The sequence below is a fragment of the Lathamus discolor genome, chromosome 13 (genome assembly GCF_037157495.1).
Source record: "Lathamus discolor isolate bLatDis1 chromosome 13, bLatDis1.hap1, whole genome shotgun sequence".
In the NCBI taxonomy this organism is placed as follows: Eukaryota; Metazoa; Chordata; class Aves; order Psittaciformes; family Psittacidae; genus Lathamus; species Lathamus discolor.
The window spans coordinates 2,481,778-2,505,103 of record NC_088896.1 but is presented as its reverse complement, the minus strand read 5'-3'; the positions used below and the strand labels follow the sequence as shown (position 1 = coordinate 2,505,103).

At 42.7% G+C, this 23,326-nt stretch overlaps 1 protein-coding gene across 3 annotated transcripts; it reads right to left on the bottom strand.

Annotated features, from left to right (window-relative positions):
* Positions 1–4,248: 4,248 nt before the first annotated feature.
* Positions 4,249–21,306, bottom strand: LOC136021493 (myosin heavy chain, skeletal muscle, adult). 3 transcript variants are annotated; one of them, XM_065693781.1, is made up of 38 exons: positions 21,100–21,306; positions 20,867–21,010; positions 20,617–20,773; positions 18,929–18,956; positions 18,716–18,831; positions 18,428–18,540; positions 18,235–18,298; positions 18,045–18,143; positions 17,842–17,945; positions 17,390–17,528; positions 16,699–16,817; positions 16,454–16,603; positions 15,685–15,855; positions 14,756–15,074; positions 14,531–14,604; positions 13,398–13,485; positions 13,189–13,306; positions 12,782–12,905; positions 12,058–12,194; positions 11,711–11,966; positions 10,345–10,587; positions 9,960–10,136; positions 9,742–9,887; positions 9,568–9,658; positions 9,091–9,480; positions 8,818–8,944; positions 8,536–8,654; positions 7,890–8,086; positions 7,413–7,596; positions 7,161–7,326; positions 6,867–6,991; positions 6,405–6,713; positions 6,101–6,304; positions 5,709–5,834; positions 5,442–5,612; positions 5,251–5,355; positions 5,025–5,120; positions 4,249–4,429 (listed from the first exon to the last, which is right to left on the bottom strand). In XM_065693781.1, exons 1-38 carry the CDS (start codon positions 21,304–21,306, stop codon positions 4,274–4,276), a joined length of 5,859 nt encoding a protein of 1,952 aa, XP_065549853.1. In that variant the 3' UTR covers positions 4,249–4,273. The 3 variants fall into 3 exon arrangements, with proteins under 3 accessions (XP_065549853.1, XP_065549854.1, XP_065549855.1); XM_065693782.1 differs by having other exon boundaries at positions 14,747–15,074; positions 18,428–18,520; positions 18,720–18,831; XM_065693783.1 differs by having other exon boundaries at positions 14,765–15,074; positions 18,428–18,520; positions 18,720–18,831.
* Positions 21,307–23,326: the final 2,020 nt, after the last annotated feature.

Sequence of the window (23,326 nt, the reverse complement as noted above, 5' to 3'; positions counted from 1 at the left end):
TTCTGAAAAGCTTCCTATCTGTCAACACTGACTGGTTAATTATTGCATTTAAAATGGATGAGAAATGCTAAGATTTGTGTCTTACAAGACAGGCTATGGAGCTTTCCAAACATGCTTGTCATTCACTAGTTACCTAAGGCACTGCCAAAATATCTTTAGCAGTGGTTATTGAATTTCTTCCAGTCCAGCCAAGGTCAGCTAAAAGGTTAGCTTTATCATAAGAAAACAAGCCTAGAGAAAGAGTGGCATAGGAACATTGAACCGGCAGTGAGTCTCACCCTCCTTTATTATAAGCCTCAACATTAGAAATAGAATAAAACAGCAATTGCCTAAATTCTATTAAATGCAACACTAATGCTCTGTAGCATTAATTAAACTTCTTATTGCCTAAATAAGTGCCAGATACAATTGTTCTTAAATGTTTAGTGTTAGCTGTTATGGTCACTCAGAAGCAGCCTCAGTCTGGGGAGACGGGTAGCTTTTTAATCCCTAAATCTTTTGGGACCTTTTAAGTTACACAAAGCGTAATCTAAAAATCTCTTTCAGTTTCCAGGATATGTAATCAAATGCATGGTGCCAGAATGCCTAGTGATTGCAGAACATGCTGAGATAGCAAAATAGCTATGCTGTGGGGTGGGCTTTCAATAGCCTGAGTGTCCATCAAATAATATACTATGACAATTCTGTGATGATTAGGGTATAGGCCACTTCATGTAGAACAGCATTTAACATTCAAGATTTGTGAACTAGAAGAACAGCAGACAAGAGAATACAGGTAGCAGACCTCTGATTCTTTATCAGCTTGTTTGACAATTAACTTCAGCCAGTTTGTGACAAAATCGGGGGTGTTAGAAAGTAGAAAAGGGAAGAATTTGGGGATAAGAATAGTGGAAAAGGAAAGAAAGAGAGAGTAGGTGTATAGCAAGAGGAAGTATCTTACAAACGTTCACCTGACTGATCTCTGAGATGTAATTCTCTTTTTTTACCCAGAAAGAACCGAGTTAAACTCAACTCTACCTATCAGGACGTAGTTCATCCACAAAATTCAGCCTACTATTTTTTTTCATAAAAAGAGATCTGGAACAAAATCTGAATTTCCTTGAGCTGATTGGTACACTCATTAAAACAAAAAAAAAACAAAGAAAAAACAAAACACCCCCCCCCAAACCAACCAAACAAAAAACAACAAAAAAAAAAACCCCAACAAAAAAACCCACAAACAACCAAAAACAACCAAACAAAAAAATCCCCAAAAACTTTGTGTGATATTGTTGCCAGCCATGATATCAGAAGAGAAGGCTTAGAAATATCAATATGGCCAGTAAATCAACAGTGTATGTGGTATGATATAGGAAGCATAGACTCATCCTGCTGTTCACTGAGTAAAAGGAGATCTCCCTTGAATGTTGGAAGATGATAAGCAGAAATGCTAGAACACTAATCCTTCAGAGCAAATCTTCTCATTGCTTCACTTTGACTTACACGTTGCTGTGAACGGGACATGGAGATGGTAAGGACACACTCTCTTTATTAGATTTGATAAGTATTGGATCAGATTAAATAAATTCCGGGGAATACATTCTGTATCTCCCATGGAACTTGCCTGTTAAGTATGGAGTTTAACATGCCATGTTACCTTCTTAAGATGTTCTCTAAGAATCTGTTTGAATGTTCCTCCTCTGTGCACTGGGGGGGAAGGGGGGGGATGGAATTTTGAACTGATTTCTTGAACTTGTAATTGAGTAATTACAATTACTAATGTGGGTTGTGGAATAATTCTGTGGGAAGAAAGGCAGTTGGGACCAATAATGCAAAAGGCAATGTCTGGACCTAAATGCAAATCTCCAGAGAATATTATTTGTGAAGGCTGGCTTGTTCTACAGTTCATACAAGGCAGCGGCAGCAATGTCCATCCTCCTTCTTAATCTTGCTCTTGCTATCAAGGACTAATATGTGCCATGCACTGTGTGTTTGTAATTCAGCCTTGATACATGAAAAAGGAAGTAAACATTTCATGTCTCCACATAGGGAATTTGGAAAATATGCTCTTATACACACGAAGTTTTTTTCCATCACCAACTCCCTGTTCCACACACAGATTAAAGCAACTTAGTCCCAGGAAAGTTCCTGAAACAGCCAACTGAGAGTAGAAAGGTGAGTAAATGTAAAACCTTCGGTTGAAAATTGTCAGTACTGAATGTGCAGCCAAGGTATATAATGCACACCCCTCCTATTTCATAGCAAATATTAAGTAACTCTTAGGTGACACTCAGAATGCCATTTCCTTCGCACATGTGTATTTATACAGCTGAGTGACTCCAGTTACAGAGCAGGTTAGTGAAGTAAAAAGGGCTTAGAAGTCCCTGAGTAAAGTGCAGAAAGCAGAGGGACAACAGGTGGCAAAAAGAGTCAGAGAAGGACAGAGAGGGATGGAAGGGAGGTTGGAGTTGCTAGCATGATGTTACTATTAGGATGCCAGTGACTCAGAAAAAAAGGTTAGGTGGCATATTCTGTCTGTCACAGAATTGGAGAGGTGTCATGATGCCAGCAGATTATCATAACACTGATGCTTGACTCTTGGACACTATAAATGGAAAGTACAACTAAACTACGTGTTACCCGAACTTCATGCGAATATTTCCCAGTTATCTTTAGGTGTAAAGACAGATTCACGTAAATCACTGCTTTACCAAGCATGCAGGCATAACCTTTGCCTTCTGCATCCATATTCTGAACTCCATGATGCTCCCTTAAGGATTTCTCCCGCTAGCCTGAGTCCTCCTGGGGGAGGGTGACCTCTAGGGGCCTCTGGGCAGAGCCGGCATGGAATGAGCATGTCAGTACTCTGCCCCACACTGCCTTGCACATTTGCAAACCTTGGACTTTGCTTATTAGTGCCCCAGTCTGAGACCTTTATGTATCTTGAATCATGTATTCCTAGCAGTATTGCCTTGTCTTCCAAAGGGCTGCCCAGGTAAGTAGAATAAGACAACAAACTTCTTCTTTTCTCTCTTTCATGAGAAGGATGGGATCTTTTTCAGCTAGAATTTTATTCTGGGCTTTGAATAGTCATGAAGAGCTGAAATGATAAATCTGATTTGTCAAAATTCACTGAATAGAAGTTTCTTTCTGCAGAACAGGAATGTTGGAACTAGATGATCTTAAGGTCCTTTCCAACCCTAACCATTCTGTGATTCTGTGATTTTCAGTTACTGTTATTCTGTCAATGAAATAGCATTTATTTACTTTGGAGGCACATAACTGCTGTCTAGATTATTATAACTCTAAGAGTCTTTGCAATCCACGCAGCTCTACTGGAGTACACGAGCTGCATCTATTCTATATTCATATTTATGGTAATTACGAACCACCGTTTTTTTCAAGGTTAGTAACCTTTCCATTACTTACCAACTAGTAGGCAGTCTGACTGCATGGGGTGTTTATACAAGCTGATTCTAATCTTCCAGATATGGCATCAAATTATAAATACACGAGACATTAAATATGATCTCATTTATGTGAAATACAAATAAGGAACATTTCCAGATCCGTAGAAACTAAACGAAGAATTAGGACATAATAGTTATTATTTGAAGTTTTCTGGACAGATGCAGCCTAATGACATACGCAGGTTGAGGTGTTGCTGTTAAACACAGTCACCACCATAAATGTTCAGCACATTAATCATAAATGTAGTTTAATATTTTACTTTAAAAACCCTTGAACTCCTATTATAATTATAGAGTACTCATCTCCTATTCAGAGAAATTATCAGATCAAACATGTAAAGTCTTCGCAAAATTTCATTGCAAAATAATACTGTGGCTCTGTGTATGAGTGTTATGAGGTCTGTTTACTAGATTCTACCAAGATAATTTTTCTGGGCACTGAACAAATGGAAAATAGACAGAAAACAAATGGTTTTGTAATAACAACAACTAAAAATGTTTTAGTCTGGCAACTTTCTTTTTATCACTCAGTAAAGTAATAGAGAAGGAATAAGTAGTTAGGAACTAGATGACAAAAAGCTGTACCCTGACATAGCTACACAAAGGTTGTAAGACAAAATGGTGCCCAAAGGATAATGATGACACAGCCCTACACCAGCAAAAAGAGAAACAAATGAAAACTACTAGTCATGGTGTGAACAGAAGTAATCTACTTTTTATTCCCTACATACTGAAGTGGTTGCAAATCTAAAATAAAGAAGAAAGAGACCTAGAGGTTCACATTTTGTGCAGCCCCCAGGTCACTTTGCTGCCTCATGACAGCCTCACTCTTCCTCTTCTATCTTCTTGCCATGAAACTCCCGGCTCTTGGCTCGGAGCTTGTTGACCTGGGACTCTGCAATGTCAGCCCGCTCCTCAGCTTCCTCCAGCTCATGCTGGATCTTGCGGAACTTGGAGAGGTTGACATTGGACAGCTCCTCCTGTGCGGGGAGAGGAAGTTGGCGGTGAGCAGCCCAGAGCAGGGGTTTCCTGCACCTCAGCCTTGAAATGCTACAGCCCTACCCTGGGGAAGGCACAAACTTCCATCCTCCAGCCACCACACAAACGCCTTACACAGACCTCCTCATCCTCCCTTATTCAGTACCCTAGTGTGACAAGCTTCACCAGCACTGTGTCACAATTGAGGAGAAATCTCATCACATGAAATTGTGATATATGTACTAATCCTCCCACTGCTTCATGGACAACATGTGACATTTCAGGTTGAAGAAGAACCTGATGCCTTCTGCTGTTGATTACTAGCAGAGTCGTGAAATTCTCAGTCAGCTGTTGTGGCCCCTGGATTTGTTTAGTCTGACCTGGTGTGTAACACAGGCTGCAGAACTTCCCTCAGTTCATCCCTCACTACTCCAGGGTGCCCAGAAATCAGAAAGGCCTCATGACAGAAAACCAAATTGCATGGCCAAGACTGGTGGGTCTTGGCAGTTTCTTTCATGTCCATTTCCTGCTATTCATAGTCATCTCAATGAGCCTGCTGCCCCAGTGGAAGGTGCCTGTTCTTCAGGTCATACTTACAGCCTCCTCTGCTTGTCTCTTGTAGGATTTCACTTTCATTTGCAGCTTGTCCACCAGATCCTGGAGCCTCAGAATATTCTTCCGGTCTTCCTCAGTCTAGAGTGGTTGGTAAGCAGGAAAGAGAAGGAATTATTGGTTCTTCATCATGTGAGGTTGAGAATTCCCCTTGGGGATGGTGTGTGCAAAATAGGACTTGCTGTGAGAGCAAGGACACCTCCTGCCTTACCTGGTAGGTCAGCTCCTTCACCCTTCTCTCATACTTGCGCACACCCTTCACGGCTTCAGCGCTGCGCTTCTGCTCAGCATCAACCTCCCCTTCCAGCTCCCGCACCTGCAATCACAAGCCCATCTTTGGAGCTTCCCTGCTATCTCTCCAAGGAACATGCTCACTCTTGCACAAACACCAGCCCTACGCACTCTGGCCTCCAGCTTCTGGATTTGCTTCTTGCCTCCCTTCAGTGCCAACTGCTCGGCCTCATCCAGACGGAGCTGCAGGTCCTTCACCGTCTGGTCCAGGTTCTTCTTCATCCTCTCCAGGTGGGCGCTGGTGTCCTGCTCCTTCTTCAGCTCTTCTGCCATCATGGCTGCCTGAAGGGGAGCAAAGGGTCAAAGCCGTTTTGGGTCTGGACACATTCTGGGGGAGAACACATGCACCATCAGCATTGAAAGGAGCCCCTGACTCACATCTGTGATGGCCTTCTTGGCTTTCTCTTCAGCATTGCGGGCTTCCTGGATGGTATCCTCCATCTCACCCTGAATTTGCACGATGTCTGTTTCCAGCTTCTTCTTGGTGTTGATCAAGCTGGTGTTCTGTACCACAGAAAAGACACAAGTTGTACTTTTAGACTAATGCCTCCATATCACTTGCTTAAAGTGCAGCTATCATTTAGGAAAGTTTTTAATGCAAGAGTCATCTTTGGAGCCATAGCAGCAAACCAGACACAGGTGGCTGGCTGCAAGAGCTTTAACACAGCATGTTGCTTTAAGAGATTGCATAGTAATCACTTTCAACGTCTAGCAACCACATTCTGAGCTGTCCCTTGATGATGAGATTATTTTCCAGCAGAGTGCCTGACCTGGGTATGGAGGAGCTGCACACGTTCAGTGGCATCCAGAAGCTCCTGCTCAGCCAATTTCCTGGACCGCTCCGTCTGCTCCAGGGCTGCCCGTAGCTCCTCAACTTCAGCCTGCAACAGGTTTGCTCTGCGCTCCACCATGGCCACCTGCTCCTTCAGGTCCTCCTGTGTCCTCAGAGCATCGTCCAAGTGTATCTGAGTATCCTGTAAAAGAGGCAACAGAAATTACAAGGTGGAAGTGTGAGACTGGGTGTCAAGAATGTCAGGGATGTCGTATCTCTTTTTGTAGCTTTGCTGAACAGACCTTGAGCACTCCCTGTGTGTTTCTCAGGTTCTTCTGTGCCTCAGCAGCCAAGCGGTTGGCATGGCTGAGCTGGATCTCCATTTCATTCAGATCTCCTTCCATCTTCTTCTTCAGACGCAGGGCTTCATTCCTGCTCCTGATCTCAGCATCCAGGGTGCTCTGCATGGACTCCACAATTCTGAGGTGGTTTCTCTTCAGCTGGTCGATCTCCTCATCTTTCTCTGCTACCTTCCTGTCAATCTCAGACTTGACCTGGTTGAGCTCAAGCTGGAGGCGCAGGATCTTCCCCTCTTCATGTTCTAGGGAAGCCTGGAAAAGCAGGAACAGTGACTTAAACTACTGCTTCTTTTCTAAGTAATCTTTTTTGCAGAACTTCACAAATCAAACTTGCTTTCCTACCATCTCTGCAGATAACTGTTACCACATGTTCAAACTGGACACAATTATTAACCCTGTGTGTACCTCAGCTTCCTCCAGCGAGGCTTGGAGCTCAGATTTCTCCTGCTCAATCTGCTTCTTGACTTTCTCCAGCTCATGAATCGCTTTTCCTCCCTCGGCAATCTGCTCCGTGAGGTCGGAGATCTCCTCTGTGGGAACAAGGACCAATGGCATGGTCGGCCACAGAGCAGAATGGGAAGGGCCCTCACACACCGTGACAGGCATCTTTGCCCACCTGCAGGCACAGACCCATGGGAAGCAGTGGGTACTGGTGGGTGCTCAGAAAGCCCTGCCAGCAGCAGAGGGCCAGGCACTTACGCTGCAAGTTCTTGTTCTCGCGCTTGAGCGTTTCCAAGTGGTCCAAGGACTCCTCATAGGCATTCTTCATCTTAAACAGCTCTGTGCTGAGAGAGCGGGCCTCCTTCTGGGAGGCTTCCAGCTCAGCCTGGGTTTCCTCATACTTCTGCTTCCATTCTGCCAAGATCTGAAGAGAAATGGGGTGTCAGTACGGTTGTGACAATGAGGAGGGGATGCTCTGCCCAGGAGTCCCCAGTCTGGAGCCCAAAAGACCTTGTCAAAGTTCTTCTGCTTCTTATCCAGAGCTGCACAGGCAGCATTGGATCTCTCCACATCAATCATCAGGTCCTCCACTTCATTCTGCAGCCTCTGCTTTGTCTTTTCCAGGGAGGCACATTTGGCATTGACTGCTTCAACATGTTCCTCTGCATCCTGCAGGCGCTGTGCCAGCTTCTTCCTGCGATGTGGTAAGTATAGCTGCAGGTTAGGGGTAAAGGGTCTGCCACAGCTGTGTCCCAGCACCTGTTTATTACTAGGCCTCTCTTAACCATAAAAACAACATTTCTCCTTCCAAACTTTTCCATAGGACCCTTTGTCTCTCTTTTTCTCTTTCTCTCTCTGCCCTCTATCACAAAGACACTACATCCCAGCCTTTTTTTCCTCCCTTGTCCTAACACGGTTTCAGAGACTCCCATCTCCCTGCAGAGTCTCAGTTTCCCCAGCTCTCTCTATATCCCACTTGCCACGTACTTGGCCTCCTCCAGCTCCTCCGTGCGCTGAATGGCGTCCGTCTCGTATTTGGTTCTCCACTGGGCCACTTCGCTGTTGGCCTTGGACAGGGCACGCTGCAGCTCCCCCTTGGCTTCCTGCTCCTCCTCATATTGTTCCCGGAGCAAGTCACAGTCGTGGCGAGCAGACTGCAAGGCGTGGGCCAGCGCGTTCTTGGCCTGTGGGGCATTGGGCTTTGTAACTGGAATGCCTCTTGACAGTGAAACTGACAGTGAAATTAGAACACAACTAATCAGGCAATGCAAAGCTGCCAGCTGATGAAGCCTACGGTGATATCCTCTGGAGGATCAGCATGTGTCAGTGAGAGGTACTCTGGGGACAGCAACCTGCTGTTTCTGTAAATGTTTAGACCTAAGACAGGATGACTCCTGTCTTAGAGACTATCGTCAGAACCTCATGAGATCGTTGTGGATGACTTCCTCCAGCATCAAAATCATTATGCTTCAATCCCTCTCTGTCTTAGGGGTTGAGGTATATTCATTACTGGTGCTCCCTTCGGTATTCCACGTGTTTGGAGAAAGAATACCGAACCAGTCTTGGATCAGACAGGGTTCTCCAGATGCTTCTAAGGGTGATGCAGCTTGTGGACACAAGGGTACTTCCATACCTTAATTTCTTCCTCTAGATGCCTCTTGAGCTCCTCAATCTGTTGGGTAAATCCTTGTTTGCCCCTGGACAGCTGAGAAATCAGAGCATCTTTTTCCTCCACTTGGCGTGAATATTCACCTTGGAAGGGTAAATTGAAAGAAGGTAACCGGAGTGTTTGCGACAGGACAGTTTCTGGCTGTGAACCCATGTGACCAAGAGCGGCCTGAGAGCTAACACCAGTTGTCACTTTTCACCCTTTGGTGTCCTCCCATTGTACCTCAGGAATGAAGATGTCCCTTACCTGATTCTGTCTGCAGACGAGCTCTTTGGGTATTGAGGTCATTGATCATGCGCTGGTTCTGCTCCTCCTTAGTTTTAAGCTCACTCAGCTGGTCTTCCAGGGTGCGGCACATCTTCTCCAGATTTGCCTAGAGAGGAAACACAAAGAGGGACCAGTGTTGAACAGCTGGACTCTTCCTTATTCTCACAGTAGGTAACATTTTTTCATGAGAATGTCATGGTAGAAGCAGCCCATACCTTGTCACTGTGAACATGTTCTACTGCAACTGCATACCTTGGCTTTGGAGACGGACTCCATGTTACTGGCCAGGTCGTCGATCTCCATCTTCAGCTCACTCTTCTCTTTCTCCAGCTTCTGCTTCACTCGCTGCAGGTTGTCGATCTGCTCCCCAAGCTCAGCGGTGCTGTCCGCGTGCTTCTTGCGCAGGGCAGCAGCCGTGGCTTCGTGCTGCAGCGTGGCCTCTTCGAGGTCACGACGCATCTTCTGGAACTCGGCCTCACGCTTCTTGTTCATCTCGATCTGAGCTGCTGTAGCCCCTCCTGCTTCTTCCAGGCGCTCGCTGATCTCCTCCAGCTCCCTCGAGAGGTCAGACCGATGCTTCTCTGCTTTTGCCCGAGAGGTTCGCTCTGCCTCAATTTCCTCCTCCAGTTCCTCAATACGAGCCTGGAGAACACCAGAGATCCTTCACACTCGTGCCCTCCTCTTACCTGACCTGAGGTTTTGTGAGAGGGGCAAGGATCAGAGACTTGCCTGCAGCTCCTTGATCTTTTTCTGTAATTGCATACCCAGGGCTTGTTCATCCTCAATTTTGCTCTGGATCTGGCTGATTTCAAAGTCTTTCCTTTGGGCAAAGAAAACCATGTTACAGCTGAAAGAAAAAAGACAAGCACACCAGCCCAGCACTCACATGCTCCATACGCTTACTTCTTCAGTTTCTCATCCATCTGCTGCTTATCATTTTCCAAATCCATGATGCTGTCTTGGGCCAGCTTCAGGTCTCCTTCAAGTTTCCTCTTGGCTCTCTCAAGGTCCATGCGCAGTTTCTTCTCTTGCTCCAGGGACCCTTCCAGCTAAAACAAACAAGGCCATTAGTACCCTGCTGGCTATTCTTTCCCTTTTCATTTAACTACACAGGTGCTTACATCATCCACTTGTTGCTCCAGCTTGGTCTTAGCCTTGGTCAGAGTATTGACTTTGTCTTCCTCTACTTGCAAGTCATCCAGTGTCTGCTGATGGGCCTCTTGGAGGGCTTTCTTCTCTTTTGTCAGCTTGGCGATGGTCTCATCTAGGGCTGCCATCTCCTCTGTGAGGTTTTTCACCTAGTGAAAACAGTCTGTGTAGAAGACTTGACTGCTAGCACAGGGACCTTTTCACTTTGCAGTGTTTAGCCACAAGTGTGTTTTTCATTTGGGCTGCCCCGCTGTGATGCTGCTGGTATGTTCCATAGCCAGCTTTGTTCTGGGGCTACCAGGCAGATGTGGGAAGCACCTGTCCCTTCAGCCCTTTCGTGTCTCCCCATGAGTGTACCTTGTTTTCAGTGGCATGCTTTTCCTTCTCCACTTTGGCCAACGTCAGCTCAAGGTCATCAATATCTTTCTTCAGCTCTGAACATTCATCCTCCAGTTTTCTCTTCTTGGCTGTCAGCTCCGCATTCAGTTCCTCCTCATCCTCAGCCCTTTCAGTCACCTCCTTAATTTTGGCTTCCAGCTGGATTTTGGTTTTGATGAGCTGGTCACATCTCTCCTCAGCATCAGCCAAGCTGTCTGCTTCCTGGTGGGGAGACACAGGTTTTTGTGGGTTGTAATGTTTCACCCCTTTGTCTTTCCACTGCTAAGTAGGCATGTGTTAAAATGGGGGCTGAACCTGGCCTTCAACTCCAGCAAGTGGAAGATCTTTCCTGGAGTCCACTGGGAAACCTTGTCATCTGGTAACAACATTGATTCCAAATCTTTTGTGTCTCTGAAAAATGCCTCACATAAAGTGGAGCTGACAAAGTAATCAAGAATCTTTTGACATTTGGTGAGTATAGGCTTTGGAGAATTATTTAGTGCAGAAAGTGGTGTTTCACATAAAGGGTAGCTATGAGAATATCTCACAGCTTCTGCACTTACAGGCTAAAGTACACAGTGGTCACTTCAAATAATATTTTCAGCAGGAGCAAGGTCTTAGTGTGTTTTTTCCTGACATAAAGGTATTTCCTAGTTTTTTCTTTTCAATTGTCTCATCAGGAACCTTGCAATATTTCAGATGTAATGGCTTTTACAATTTTGAGAATAACTCCACTAAATTGAAAATAACTAAATTTAGTTGAGAAATACATCTATCAGTTTTCTACATGTATTAAAACCAGTGCAAGACCAGTAGAGTTCTTGCCTTTTCTATCAGCTTGCCTTGTGCCTGACTTTTATTCCATGCCTAGCATTTCCAGTGCTTTCAGTTTGATTAGTTCATTTGTTTTTAAGAACTTGCCTTTTCCTAATTGAGTCTGAATGAGAAGTAGCAATGTTTCTGAAAGCAATAGAGGCTTTCTGGTGTAGCTCTAAGTAGGAAAACTCATGTTTGCCTTTAGACAGATACACTGTTCTGAAAGTTGAGTTACATGGAGATACTTCCCTTTCAGTTGAGATATTTGTGCTCTGGATTACATGCTGGAAAGTGTTACCTGGATCTTTCCTCTGATAGCAGGAATGCCGAGTTTCATGTGGAGCTGCCATGAGTCTCAACATGCCCCTGCCAATGCCAGTTTACTCCACATCAGAGTGCCTTACAGTGTGTGATTTAGACTGTTTGCTACTGCACATTAGTCAGATTCCTGCAAGTCTCTGCTTAGGGTCTGCAGCATTCTCTGCGTATATCATTCTTTTCCTTTGGACAAGTGAACAGTGATACTCACCGCCTGTACTTGGAGCTGCAGATCATTTTTCTCCTGCAGCAGGGCCACCATTTTCTCTTCCAGCTCCTTTCTCTTTGCCTCAGACTTTGCAAGTTCCTCCTTCGTTTTCTCAAACTCTTGTTTCATGTTGGCCATCTCTTTCTCAGATTCTGCACTCTTCAGCAAGGGCTTGATCTTGAAGAACAGCTTCATCCAAGGCCAGTGCTTCACATTCATGAATGCACGAACATTGTACTGGATACAGAAGATGGATTCCCTGAAATGACATTCACATGGCTCTTGCATAGCTCTGTTGTGATAAATTAGGCATGTTTCATGAGAACAAACTCAGTATGAGAAATGTCTACCTCCTCTCCACCATTTTCTTGTACTCCACCCTCATGAGGAAGCCCCTGCACCTGGCTTGCGTCATGGTCATAATTTCTGCCAGCTTGTCATCTCTCATCTCCTCCAGGAGTCCCAGCAACCCAGCTTTGAAGAACACCTTGAGCACGGAAATGTTACAGCATGTCATTGCATAGTAGTATAGAATAAAGGCACAGAGGCTTTCAGGTTCCTGGTAGATCTTAATATTAGGGCATGGGCAGCCTCAGCTTGGGCCCCCTCCCAAACAGTAAGCATTTAGACCCCATCTGAGCTACATGGTATGTATGAGTTCTGGTTTCCAAATCAGCCATAGCCACAGCCACACCTATGCTTGGTCATGGACCCCAGTAAGATCTACCATGATGTGCAAACTCTCTTCCTGGCTTGATGTTAGATTATTCCAATTGCTGTGAGTATGTCCAGAATTAATGAGTAGAGGCTGGGCCTTGTTAGCCTATCTATATCTGACTCTTGCCAACCTAGAAAATCAGGCTTTATGGCTTCACCTCAGACCTTTATTGTCACAAACCTCCCTGATGATCTGGAATCTTGGTTGAATGTGACTACCATTACAGGGTCTTCCCCACTTGCTTGGTTTGAGTACTGAGGGTTTGGGCCCCTACACTGCCAGGTGCATTCTTTTCCTGTGCTCCCTCCCCCTGGCAGAGCTCCCTGACAAACTTTTAACAAAAGTCTGGTTTCTACCTTTGTGTGACCAAATCTGTACTGGGTATGGTCCACATCAATGGACCCAAGGAGCTTCTCTGAAGCCTTCTTGCTGTCCATGAACTGTCCATCTGGAATAGCACTGGCATTGAGCACTCTGTATCTGCAGAAGAAAACAGAACATGGAGAAACGCTTGTTAACAAAACTGCCACTCTCATTCCTGCAGACAGTTCATCATTTCGCAACAGGATAGGGAGAGTGTTTTCACTATTAACATTAAGTTCCAGAGAATCCTGATCTCATCAATGTCATATCAACATCAACTGGCAGTGAAAAATTTCATATCACTGCTCAGTATTAATTTAAAGCATAATGTTATGAGTATATCATGATACTCAGAGCTCTTCAGTTGGTCTGAATGGGCAGAAAGGTGGAGCACTCTTACCTTTGTTTGAAGTCAGCATACAGGACTCTGCTGGGAAATCCTTTCCTGCAAATCCTGATGCCTTCCAGCACACCATTGCAGCGCAGCTGATGCAGCACCAGCTCATGCTCCATGGCACCTAACAATGACCACCATTAGTGACTACCCGACTGTTTCACACTCAGAAGAGCTTCTGCTGCTCATGTTTCTCTCCTATTGGATCCCCTTACCAGGTGTTTTTGTTTCATTTGGGATGATGCATCGTACAAAATGGGGGTGAGTGCTTCTCAGGTTAGCCATCAGCTTGTTTAAGTTCTCCTGTGAGATCATGAAGTTTGTATTATTAAGAGTACAGCACTGGAAGCTTGATAGTGGATATATCAAACTGAGTGTTTCAGGATGCAGACCTGTCTTCTCTAAAGCATCTTGCAATACTCCCAAAAGGATACTTTAAATTTTGGGGTTTAAAATTCTTCTGTAGAGTAATGGTTAGTATCACTTTAGCTTGATCTCCTTATACAAATATACAGCTGACATTTCCCAGCTTTCATTCCAGCTGGTATTTCTTGTGATACTTGGTTGGGCATTTTAAGTGGTTGATATGTACTCTTCCTTACATGTGACTAGTGTCTTATCTGGCAGTTAAATAAGGATTTTTTTTTTTTAAATGGACAGACTATTTTTAAAGCCCATATAATTTGACATTTTTAGTAGTAATTCAGTCTCCCTAAATATCTCCACCTCAGTCAAATGGTAACCTTGAAAACCTAACCGAAAAATCACGTGAAAAATCATTGATTTGTTGTAATTTAACAGCCACTTTCTTTCCCCACTGAAATTAACACACTGCCTTAAAATCTTCCATTCTCAAGGAAATTTTCTTTGCTTATGATGTCTAATCTATTATTTTTAGACTCTACAATGTGTGCATACTGAAAATCTTCATAGATATGTAAAACATGTATAGAAAATATCTCTGAATACACCAGGGAAGGTTTTAAGGAAGTTGAGCTGTTGTGGTATTCACTCCCAGTATGAGTAGGTGAACTTCACACCCTGGAGTTTTTCATTGAATATGCAGAGAAAGTAATAGCAAGAGAAAGACAGGTGGAAGAAGTCGGGAAAATATAAAAATCAATATCAATAATTAGATGGAAAAAAAGTGCTTAACACTATCGCCAAGCAAATTCCACGAGGCTGACAATGTAATTCTGCTCCTGAAAGGAAGTACATACACATGTTGGGGTTGAATTTCTGTGGCATTCTAACAGCATAATTCTCTGATTTCCAAAACTGAAATAGACTTTTCAGATTCAGAGAAAAAGATTTCTGTCTTCAAAGACACAATGAATTCTGTACGTACCCGGAAAAGAGCTGAGACAGTCTGGAAAGAAGAACCCTTCTTCTTGCCACCCTTCTTGCCACCGCCACCAGCATCTGCAAAAAGAAGAACAGAAAAAAAAAACAATATTAAAATATGATTGGTGCATACGGGAAACTACAGAATGCAAAAACAGCATTGAATGTTCAGTGCTCACTGCCTTAATTTCGTGTCAACATTGTCTCATACTGAAAGTACAATTTTCACAAAGCTGACCTGCATCTGCTCCACCATAGTTTGCAAAGAGTAAAGCCAGTGTCTTCAGGGATGACTTCTGGTACAACCCAATGACAGTTTCATTCAGAGGGTCTTTGTTCTTCTCAAGCCAGCCAGTGATGTTGTAGTCCACCGTGCCAGCATAGTGCACAAGGGAAAAGTGGGCCTCAACTTTTCCTTTGGCAGGCTTTGGCTTCTGGAAGTTGTTGGACTTGCCCAGGTGCTGGTCATAGAGCTTGTTCTTGAAAGAGGTGTCAGTTGCCTTGGGGAACATGCACTCCTCTTCCAGGATGGAGAAGATGCCCATGGGCTGGGAAGTACCACAAGCAGTGACAGAGAGAAATTGTAATGATGTGAAGCATGTTCTATGAACATCAAAGGTATGAGCATGTAGCTGGTAGCATCTCAGCCTGGATAAGGGCCTATGGTTGTTAGGAGTTGTTCTCATCCAGGAAGCTTATTTCTGCCTTCCCTTGCCTTCCTGCAGCCTATTTTCATGGAACTGGTAAGAACATGGGTTCAGTTCAGGTTAGAACTGGATGTAGAAATGGAGGGAGAAGTGGCATGCAGAAAAACTATTGGGACAATAGCTACAAGAGGTGCCCAATTTGTTTGTGGAGGAGTTGCAGTTTGAGTCTTCAGAGGAGAAAGGAAAGGGGAGCAATCTCAGTTTGTTTTAAGAAAGTCTGTTGGTGGGAATCCAGGCTACCCTTTCCATGCTTAAAAACCAGGCAATGCAGGATTGACAGCACAGGTTTGCATTTCCTAATTTCTACTCCCCAGATGAAAATACATTTCAGTGCAAACTCTTCTGATTAACTGACACTGCATGTCTGGCTGAGAGGTCTTTCTGAGCTGAATCTGGCTCAGAGAAACCACAGAATTCCAATATACATTGCACACTTGTATGGAAAATGTACCTTCTCAATGAGCTCAATGCAGGCAGCCAGGTCCATCCCAAAGTCAATGAACTCCCATTCAATTCCTTCCTTCTTGTACTCTTCTTGCTCCAGCACAAACATGTGGTGGTTGAAGAACTGTTGCAGTTTCTCATTGGTGAAGTTGATGCACAGCTGCTCAAAGCTGTTGAACTGCCCAAAGCAAGGAGAGGAACACAGGTTCTCAACATGTGGCAAACACCAAAAATATTTGCTAGCATAATCCTAGTGCTGTTTGAAGTTCCCCAGGTGAAACACCGCTCCTAATTGTTACACCATGTATTTCCTTCAGTAACCTTAGCTGCATCTTCATGTAGGTGACTCAGCTCTCTGACCTCCCAGAGGGTGGAAGCCTGCTCAGTATCCCAGCCAAGCATTTCCCTGCCCTTAGATGAACAACCTGGAGGTTTCTCTGCTGTGGCACAGATGTCCTAGCACTATCATTGCTTTCACAGCAGAGGAAACATGCTGTGAACTTTCCCAGAGCACCACCCTTTCCGTAGCTTTTCCACACTTTTGGCCCACTTCTGCGTGAGCCTGAGTCCTAGAGCTGTCTCTTTGTTTGCAGAGCCAAAAACCTTTGCAAGCTCAAGGGCCTCTAAGGTCATTTGTCAGAAAGCAGAGCTTTCTTCTATCTGATGGCAACATTAGAATCCAAGTGTTGGTGGGTAAATTCCTTTTAAAAAAGAAGTGTGTTTCTGAGTCCTCATGACTCCTCCCTTGACTATGATGCCAAATCGTTGCTTCTTACATCAAAGATTTCAAAGCCAGCAATGTCCAGGACACCAATGAAGTACTGTCTGGGCTGCTTGGTATCCAGCTGTTGGTTGATACGAACAACCATCCACAAGAACATTTTCTCAAAGACAGCTTTTGCCAGGGCACCAACTGCATTGTTCACCTACAGCGGAAAAGAAAGGACAGGAGTTACTCCCTAGGATCAATGAAGAATGATTAAGTATTTTTGAAGCTATTTTCAAACTATCTTCTATTTACCTGCTCAACAGTTTGACCTTTGGTCACGTATTCGTTCCCAACCTTGACTCTGGGGTAACACAGGGCTTTGAGCAACTCAGCTGAATTAAGGCCCATCAGATAGGCAGCCTTGTCAGCCACTACAGGAGGAGAGAGAGATAAGCATTTATCTTTGGACAATGGCTAGAATTTGGTCAATGTGAACAACTCTGTCATCCATGTTCTAGAAATGGAAAAGCAATGGTTTGGCTCATACAGATGGTCTGGGAAGGAATATTAATTCTAGAAGATGTCCTTCTTTGAAAGGAAGGTCAGATATGTCTTGGATAGGAATAGTTTGAATCTGAAAGCTCCCAGAAGGAACCCCAAAACCTCTGGGAATACATGAGGCATGGGGGGAGCACATTTCTGTGGAAAGTGGATTTCTGCATAGGAAAGAATGTAGGATTTATTTCACAAAACTTGTGATTGCACATCATCGTGACCAAGTGGTTGAATAATTTATAGAGATTCTGTGTTCCTGCCTTAAGGCTTTGTGTGTTTGGGATGTACCATTGCATAAAATAAAGGTATTTCCCATGATCAGGGAAGCTTTTCCTCAGTGTTTTATATGGTGACTCTGGCCAAGAAAGGACTGTCTTTGGAGGCCAACATGTCTTTCCTGCAAACACAGAATTTCTTTGAACAAGTCAGTTGCTGAATCTACTGTTACCTTCAGTGCCATCAGGCTCTGCCTGTTCCTCTCGTTGTTTCTGCTTGAATTTCAGATTCCCATAGTGCATGACAGCCCCTGTCAGTTTGTAGATGGCTGTCTTCTCATCGGCACTGAAGCCCAGGATGTCAATGGCACTCTGCAGTTGAAACAATGCAGCAAAAACATTACCTATCCTAATATTATTATATTAGGTTATATTATATATATAGGTAATAAGTAATATATTATGCAATTGATTGATTGATTGATGGCTTGGCTTAGCGAGCAAAGATTTGGGATGTATTACATATATACAGGTAATATGCACATTTTTATATAGGTTATTATTATATTATTATATGTTATATAGGTAATAAAGGTTTAGGTAATATAGGTATAGGTAGTAACACATAAGATCACCAAACTGAAATTAACAATCTTATTAAAAATGTTTTCTTCATATTACTTACATCTGTAGCCATAAGCTCCTCCTGGTCATCAATACTGGGAACAGTGACCTCACCTTGACTCACGTAGTGGAAATCATAAGGGTTGGTGGTAATGAGGAGCATGTCTGAAAACAGGAAGAAGCAAGACATAGGCTTAGTTCTGCCAAGCAGGTAATAGAGGGAACTGTTTCTCATCTTTACAAAGTCATAATGATCCTTCCTACCAATTAGCTCCGGCTTCTTGTTGGACATGATCTGATAGAATATGTGGTAGCTTCTTTCTGCCTTGAGCTGGAAAGTGACTCTGGACTTTTCCAGCAGATCTGCAAGGAAGGGAGAAAGATTCAGTCCCGGGAAGGTACACAGAGGTGGCAACTTAGGAAGGAAAGGGATAAGGCCAGGAGAGTGTCTTACAAGTTTCAATGTCAGCAGAAGCCAGTTTGCCTGTGGCCCCAAAGTGGATTCTGATGAACTTGCCCTATAAGGAGAAGCAGCAGCATTTCAGCGTGGATGGGTTTTTTTCATGTCTCCTTTATGGAGAATACTGGTAGGGCCCTCATGTGTCGTGTAATAAGAGGGAGAGATTTTGCCTAAAGAAACAACTTACAAAGCGTGAGGAGTTGTCGTTCCTCACAGTCTTGGCATTTCCAAAGGCCTCCAGCAGTGGGTTGGCGCTGATGATTTGATCTTCAAGCGTTCCCTGAAGAATGAAAATGGTTTCTGGTTATCCTTCCAAAGATCATGTCAGGAACAAAGGAAAGTGTTGATTCAAGCTGGTATTTATTAATTAATAATTTCATTCTCAAGCAATCCCTATAGGATGACGATTAATTGAGTTACAGTATTTAGCTGGCATTACAGACACATGCCAAGCATTGGATCTCTTCTTCCTGACTCACCTGCATTTTGCCTGGCTGATCTTCTTTCTTCTTCTCCCCACTCGCTGCAATTGTTGCAAAGTACTGGATGACACGCTTTGTGTTCACAGTCTTCCCTGCTCCGGATTCTCCGCTGTGCAGCCAAAGAGAGAAGCAGAGAGCGTGTGGTCAGGCAGGAGGTCCCTGGCACCAGGCAGCTCCACAGGGACCGGGGCAGAGAATGTACATACGTGATCAGGATCGACTGATTCTCACGATCTGTGAAGAAGGCAGAAACAAACATGCTGTCAGTGGCATCCTTGAGTAATACAGAAGACAATGTGTGTGACGAATACATCAGTCCTTTTTGAGAGCCTATGTTCTATATAGAGACAGCTGGAGTTATCAAGTTTGTATTTATTCAATGTTCTTTTCATCTGCGGGGTGTTCATTTAAATTCCCTTCTTGGTCATCAAAATAGGACACTTTTTTCTTGATTTATCTAATTCTCATAGTAATCGCTGAATGAATATTGATGCAGGAATGCCTGTTATTACAAGTAGTGGAGGTTTATCTTCCTCCTTGAAGTTTGTTATAGATATTGGAAGATTTTGGCATGAAAGAACTCCCTGTAGAATCCACAGAGATTAATATCATGTTTCTTTTGTGTCTTTCTAAGGTTCCAGCAAGCATAACTATACATCAGTGAGTCCTCAAACAATTTAGGAATCCAAGAGCAGTTTATACTTGCTTTCTTTTATCAAAATACCTTTCGGGATGTCTGATTAATTATTATCTCTAAGTAGTGAGGGGTTGTAGCCACTAACGGTATGTGTCTAAAGAATTCTGATCTCTCCCTTGATTAAGTTATTTGTAGAAATGTAGAGATTTAATCAATGTTGGTAATCTTTAAACAAGATCTTTTTCTTCCTTTTTTCCTTTTCTTAATTTTCCTTTTCACCAGTGAATTCAAAGGAATGGATTTCTGAGGTGGAAAAGAATGTGGGCTTTTCTTGTTTTCAGTATTTTTCGTTCCAGTATGTTCCTGTTCATTATTTGTTTATTTGTTTCTTTACAAGTCTGTTCTTTAAGGCACTAGTTAGTGCCTGAAGAGAAGAAAGAAAGATAACAAATGTAAATAAAAATGCTGAACTACTTACTATACATGAACCTGATCAAGAGGTGGAAAAGGAGAAAAACAAACCCCATTCAAACTACCATTCTATTTTCATCCAATATTCAGTATATTTTTCAACAGTCAACATAATTATTCTCTGATGTTCACTTATGTCCTTGTGGAATCATCAAACAACTGTAGATGTGTGACTATAAAATCACTGATTCCCTTCTGTACATAGCAATTTTTGTGCACAGAATTCTAGACCTTTCTGCTCAAGTAACTTTCATGTCTAAGAAACAAATCTGCAATACAAGAGTGGCAACTAACAGCTAATTTGAAATGAAGGCATTTATCATTGTTTCCAGATGGTGCAACTTCTCTGGGATTTTGGTTGTTATTATTTCCCAAGAAGCTGAAAATATCCAAATAACACTTGAAATGAGATCATTTGCTTTTTAAAAAAAGTCTCCATGAAGCCAAAACAATACATTTTTTGGGAGAGATTAAATAATTTGTTCAGAGATTTGTTAATATTTTCTGTCACATTTGGAGCAAATCAAATCTCATAACACGTAGGGGAGAAATTTTGTTTTACCTAAGCCAATTAATTTTACCAACTATTCTTTAACTTTTGCACTGCTCATGTCTGCATACTATCAGAGTTTTAGAAATTATTTGGACAGAACTGGTTTTCATGCATAATATCAGCAACTGCTAGAAAAAATTAATTACAGGCTCAAGCTGAGGTTTAAAATTTTTTTTTCTTTTTTAAAAAAATCTGAATGTTATTTCATGATGAAGATGCTGCCATTTTCTCACCAGTCAGCATGAACTGATAGGCGTTGTCAGAGATGGAGAAGATGTGTGGAGGGGCCTCCTGGCGCTTCTTGCCTCGGTAGGCCAACACCACCTCTGGGTTGTACACCGGCAGCCACTTGTAGGGGTTGACGGTGACACAGAAGAGACCCGAGTAGGTCTGTAGGGAAGGGAGACAGCACGTTGGCTTCCACTTAGGCTGGCAGAGCAGTTCCTCCCAGCTACCCAGAGGAAGGCTGCAGCTGGTACTTACGTAGATCATCCAGGCTGCGTAACGCTCTTTGAGGTTGTACAGCACAGCGGGTTCATGGAGGTGGGTCATCATGGCCATGTCCTCGATTTTATCATACTTGGGAGGGTTCATGGGAAAGATTTGATCATCCTTCACGGTCAGGGTCTGTCAGATGGAGAAAGAGATGCATGTATGTCAGCTAAGAGTTGACAGTGGGAATTACATACAGTTTTTAATCTTAGATCTTTCCTCACCTCTCCACCTTCAGACTTGACAGTGACCTTCCCTGATTCTTTGCTCTGGATTGTCCCTTTCACAAAGGATTCCTTGGGATGCACCACAAAGACTGATGATTTGGCATCGAAAGGCCTGTTCTGGGCCTCGATTCTCTCCTTTTCTGATTTTCGGAGGTAAGGAGCCGCCTCCCCAAAGGCGGCCATCTCAGCGTCCGGAGACGTCATGGCTGCACTTTATGCAGGAGTCACAGTCAGCAGAGTGTTCTGTAAGAAAGAAGGTATGTTGAATCAGTGAGTGAACAGCTTTGTGTGGAAGAGGATATCTCTTTCACTTTGATCTATTCAAATATTTAGATAGGTATAAACAAGTCAAAAGTTGGATTTAAACTTCCCATTCTTAAAAATACTTGGATAGTTTTCTGAAATTGATCCTTAGATATCTCGGTATGTAACAAAGAACAGAATGCTTCTTTAGTGTTGCAGTATTGTAGTACAGTTTAGCAGTATTATTTCAATTTTGTGAACTCTAGTGAATTTGGACATTACCATTAAAGAGGTGTCATATTAAATAAGTCTGCTTTTTAATTTTTTTTTAACATTACTTGAGAGTCTCTGAGAGACTTCCTTGTCTGATAGCAAATAGTAGGTTTCCATTGGAAAATTTACTTGATATGGATGTATCATCTTGCATTATGATAGATATAAAAGTCATTATTGCTTTTTATGCTTTTTAGAAATCTTAATCTTTTGGATTATGTTACACAGATATCCGAAATAATATATAAACTGAAGGTAAAAATGCTGCCTTCAAATCTACAAAAAAAAAAACACTGGTGGTAGAGACAGTCCCTGATAGAAACGGATAGTCAAGGCTTAAAGGAAGTTAAATAGAATAAAAAGGTCTATGTTTTGCCCAGAAGTTCACAGAAGCCATACACTTACCTTGAAATTTTCTGCAAGACTGGGCACAGCACTCCAAAGAGACTTTTATAGAGTCTGGTATGCAGATGCTCAGGATGTTTCCTTTTCCTTCAAGCGAAATGTATTTTGGCAAACTACCTTTGGCAAAACATTGTCTGGCAAACTTAACTAATGGCATAATTGTCATTTGATTTGACTAGATATATTTAGAAATGTTTTACATCTTACCATTCCTGTGGATACATTTCCTATAAATAGTCTGACAGGATTATTAATAAGGGAATCTTGAATAGTCAAGGCACCTAAAGAACTTTGATGTAGAATTTATAGGTACCCCTACTGCCTTTACTGATAACTTAATCTTTATCCCAGACATTCAGCATTTTTGTACTGCAACTATTTCAGATGTAAAATGGGAATAATACAATATAACTTGTGCACATGGTCCTGGTAATTTAGGGGTTGCCTTTACAGCATCAGAGAGGACAATTTTACAAATGACAAATCATGACCAAATGTCATTTTGTGATTCACTATATGTTATATTGAAAAAGAGAAAACCAAACACATATTGTGGTCCAGGACTTTGACTGCAGTAGCATTAGGTACTGAGGAATCCAAGAGACAGAAAGTCAGAATACGAGTTCAAGTTTGGATATGTAAGTCATGCTCAGAGTGTGAAAGGTGACTCCTTTGCTATAAAAAGAAATAAATATCTGTGTGAGCAAATCTGCACTTGGTTTTGGTTGGCTTTATTTTTTTTTGTGGGGGGAGGTCAGAAATCAAAAAATTCAAAATGTGCATACTGGAGGAATTGTTCACTGTTGCTGTAGTCTGTGCTAACTGATGTTAGGGAAAAGCCTTACCTAGTCTTAAACAAAAGAATGCTACCTCATACTCAGCACCAAAATAAGTTATACTGCTTTTTTTCTTCAAAAAACTTCTGGTTTTAAAAGATTCAATGCTCTCATTACAGAGCAGATCTAGAAGAAATGTGTAGCATTTAATGACTGGCACTTTTATTAATGGGGAAGTTATTCACAGCCATAGTTATTTCTGTTTCCCAACCTTTAGTAAAGATACTCTAAGGGTTAAGAGACACAAATCTGCAAAAGTAACCTAGACCAGGAAATACCTTCAACCCCAAATATATGCATACTCAATAAATACTGTGATATTTCTCATTTCCTCTCACATAAACAATCTTAAGTGTTAACATGCGTTAAATAGCTTAAGCCTGTGTTTCCAACATGCATGTGTCCACTGTCAGCATGTATCAAGCAATGTCCTCAAACAGCTCAGGAAGCAGGAAGACCTCTAGCCC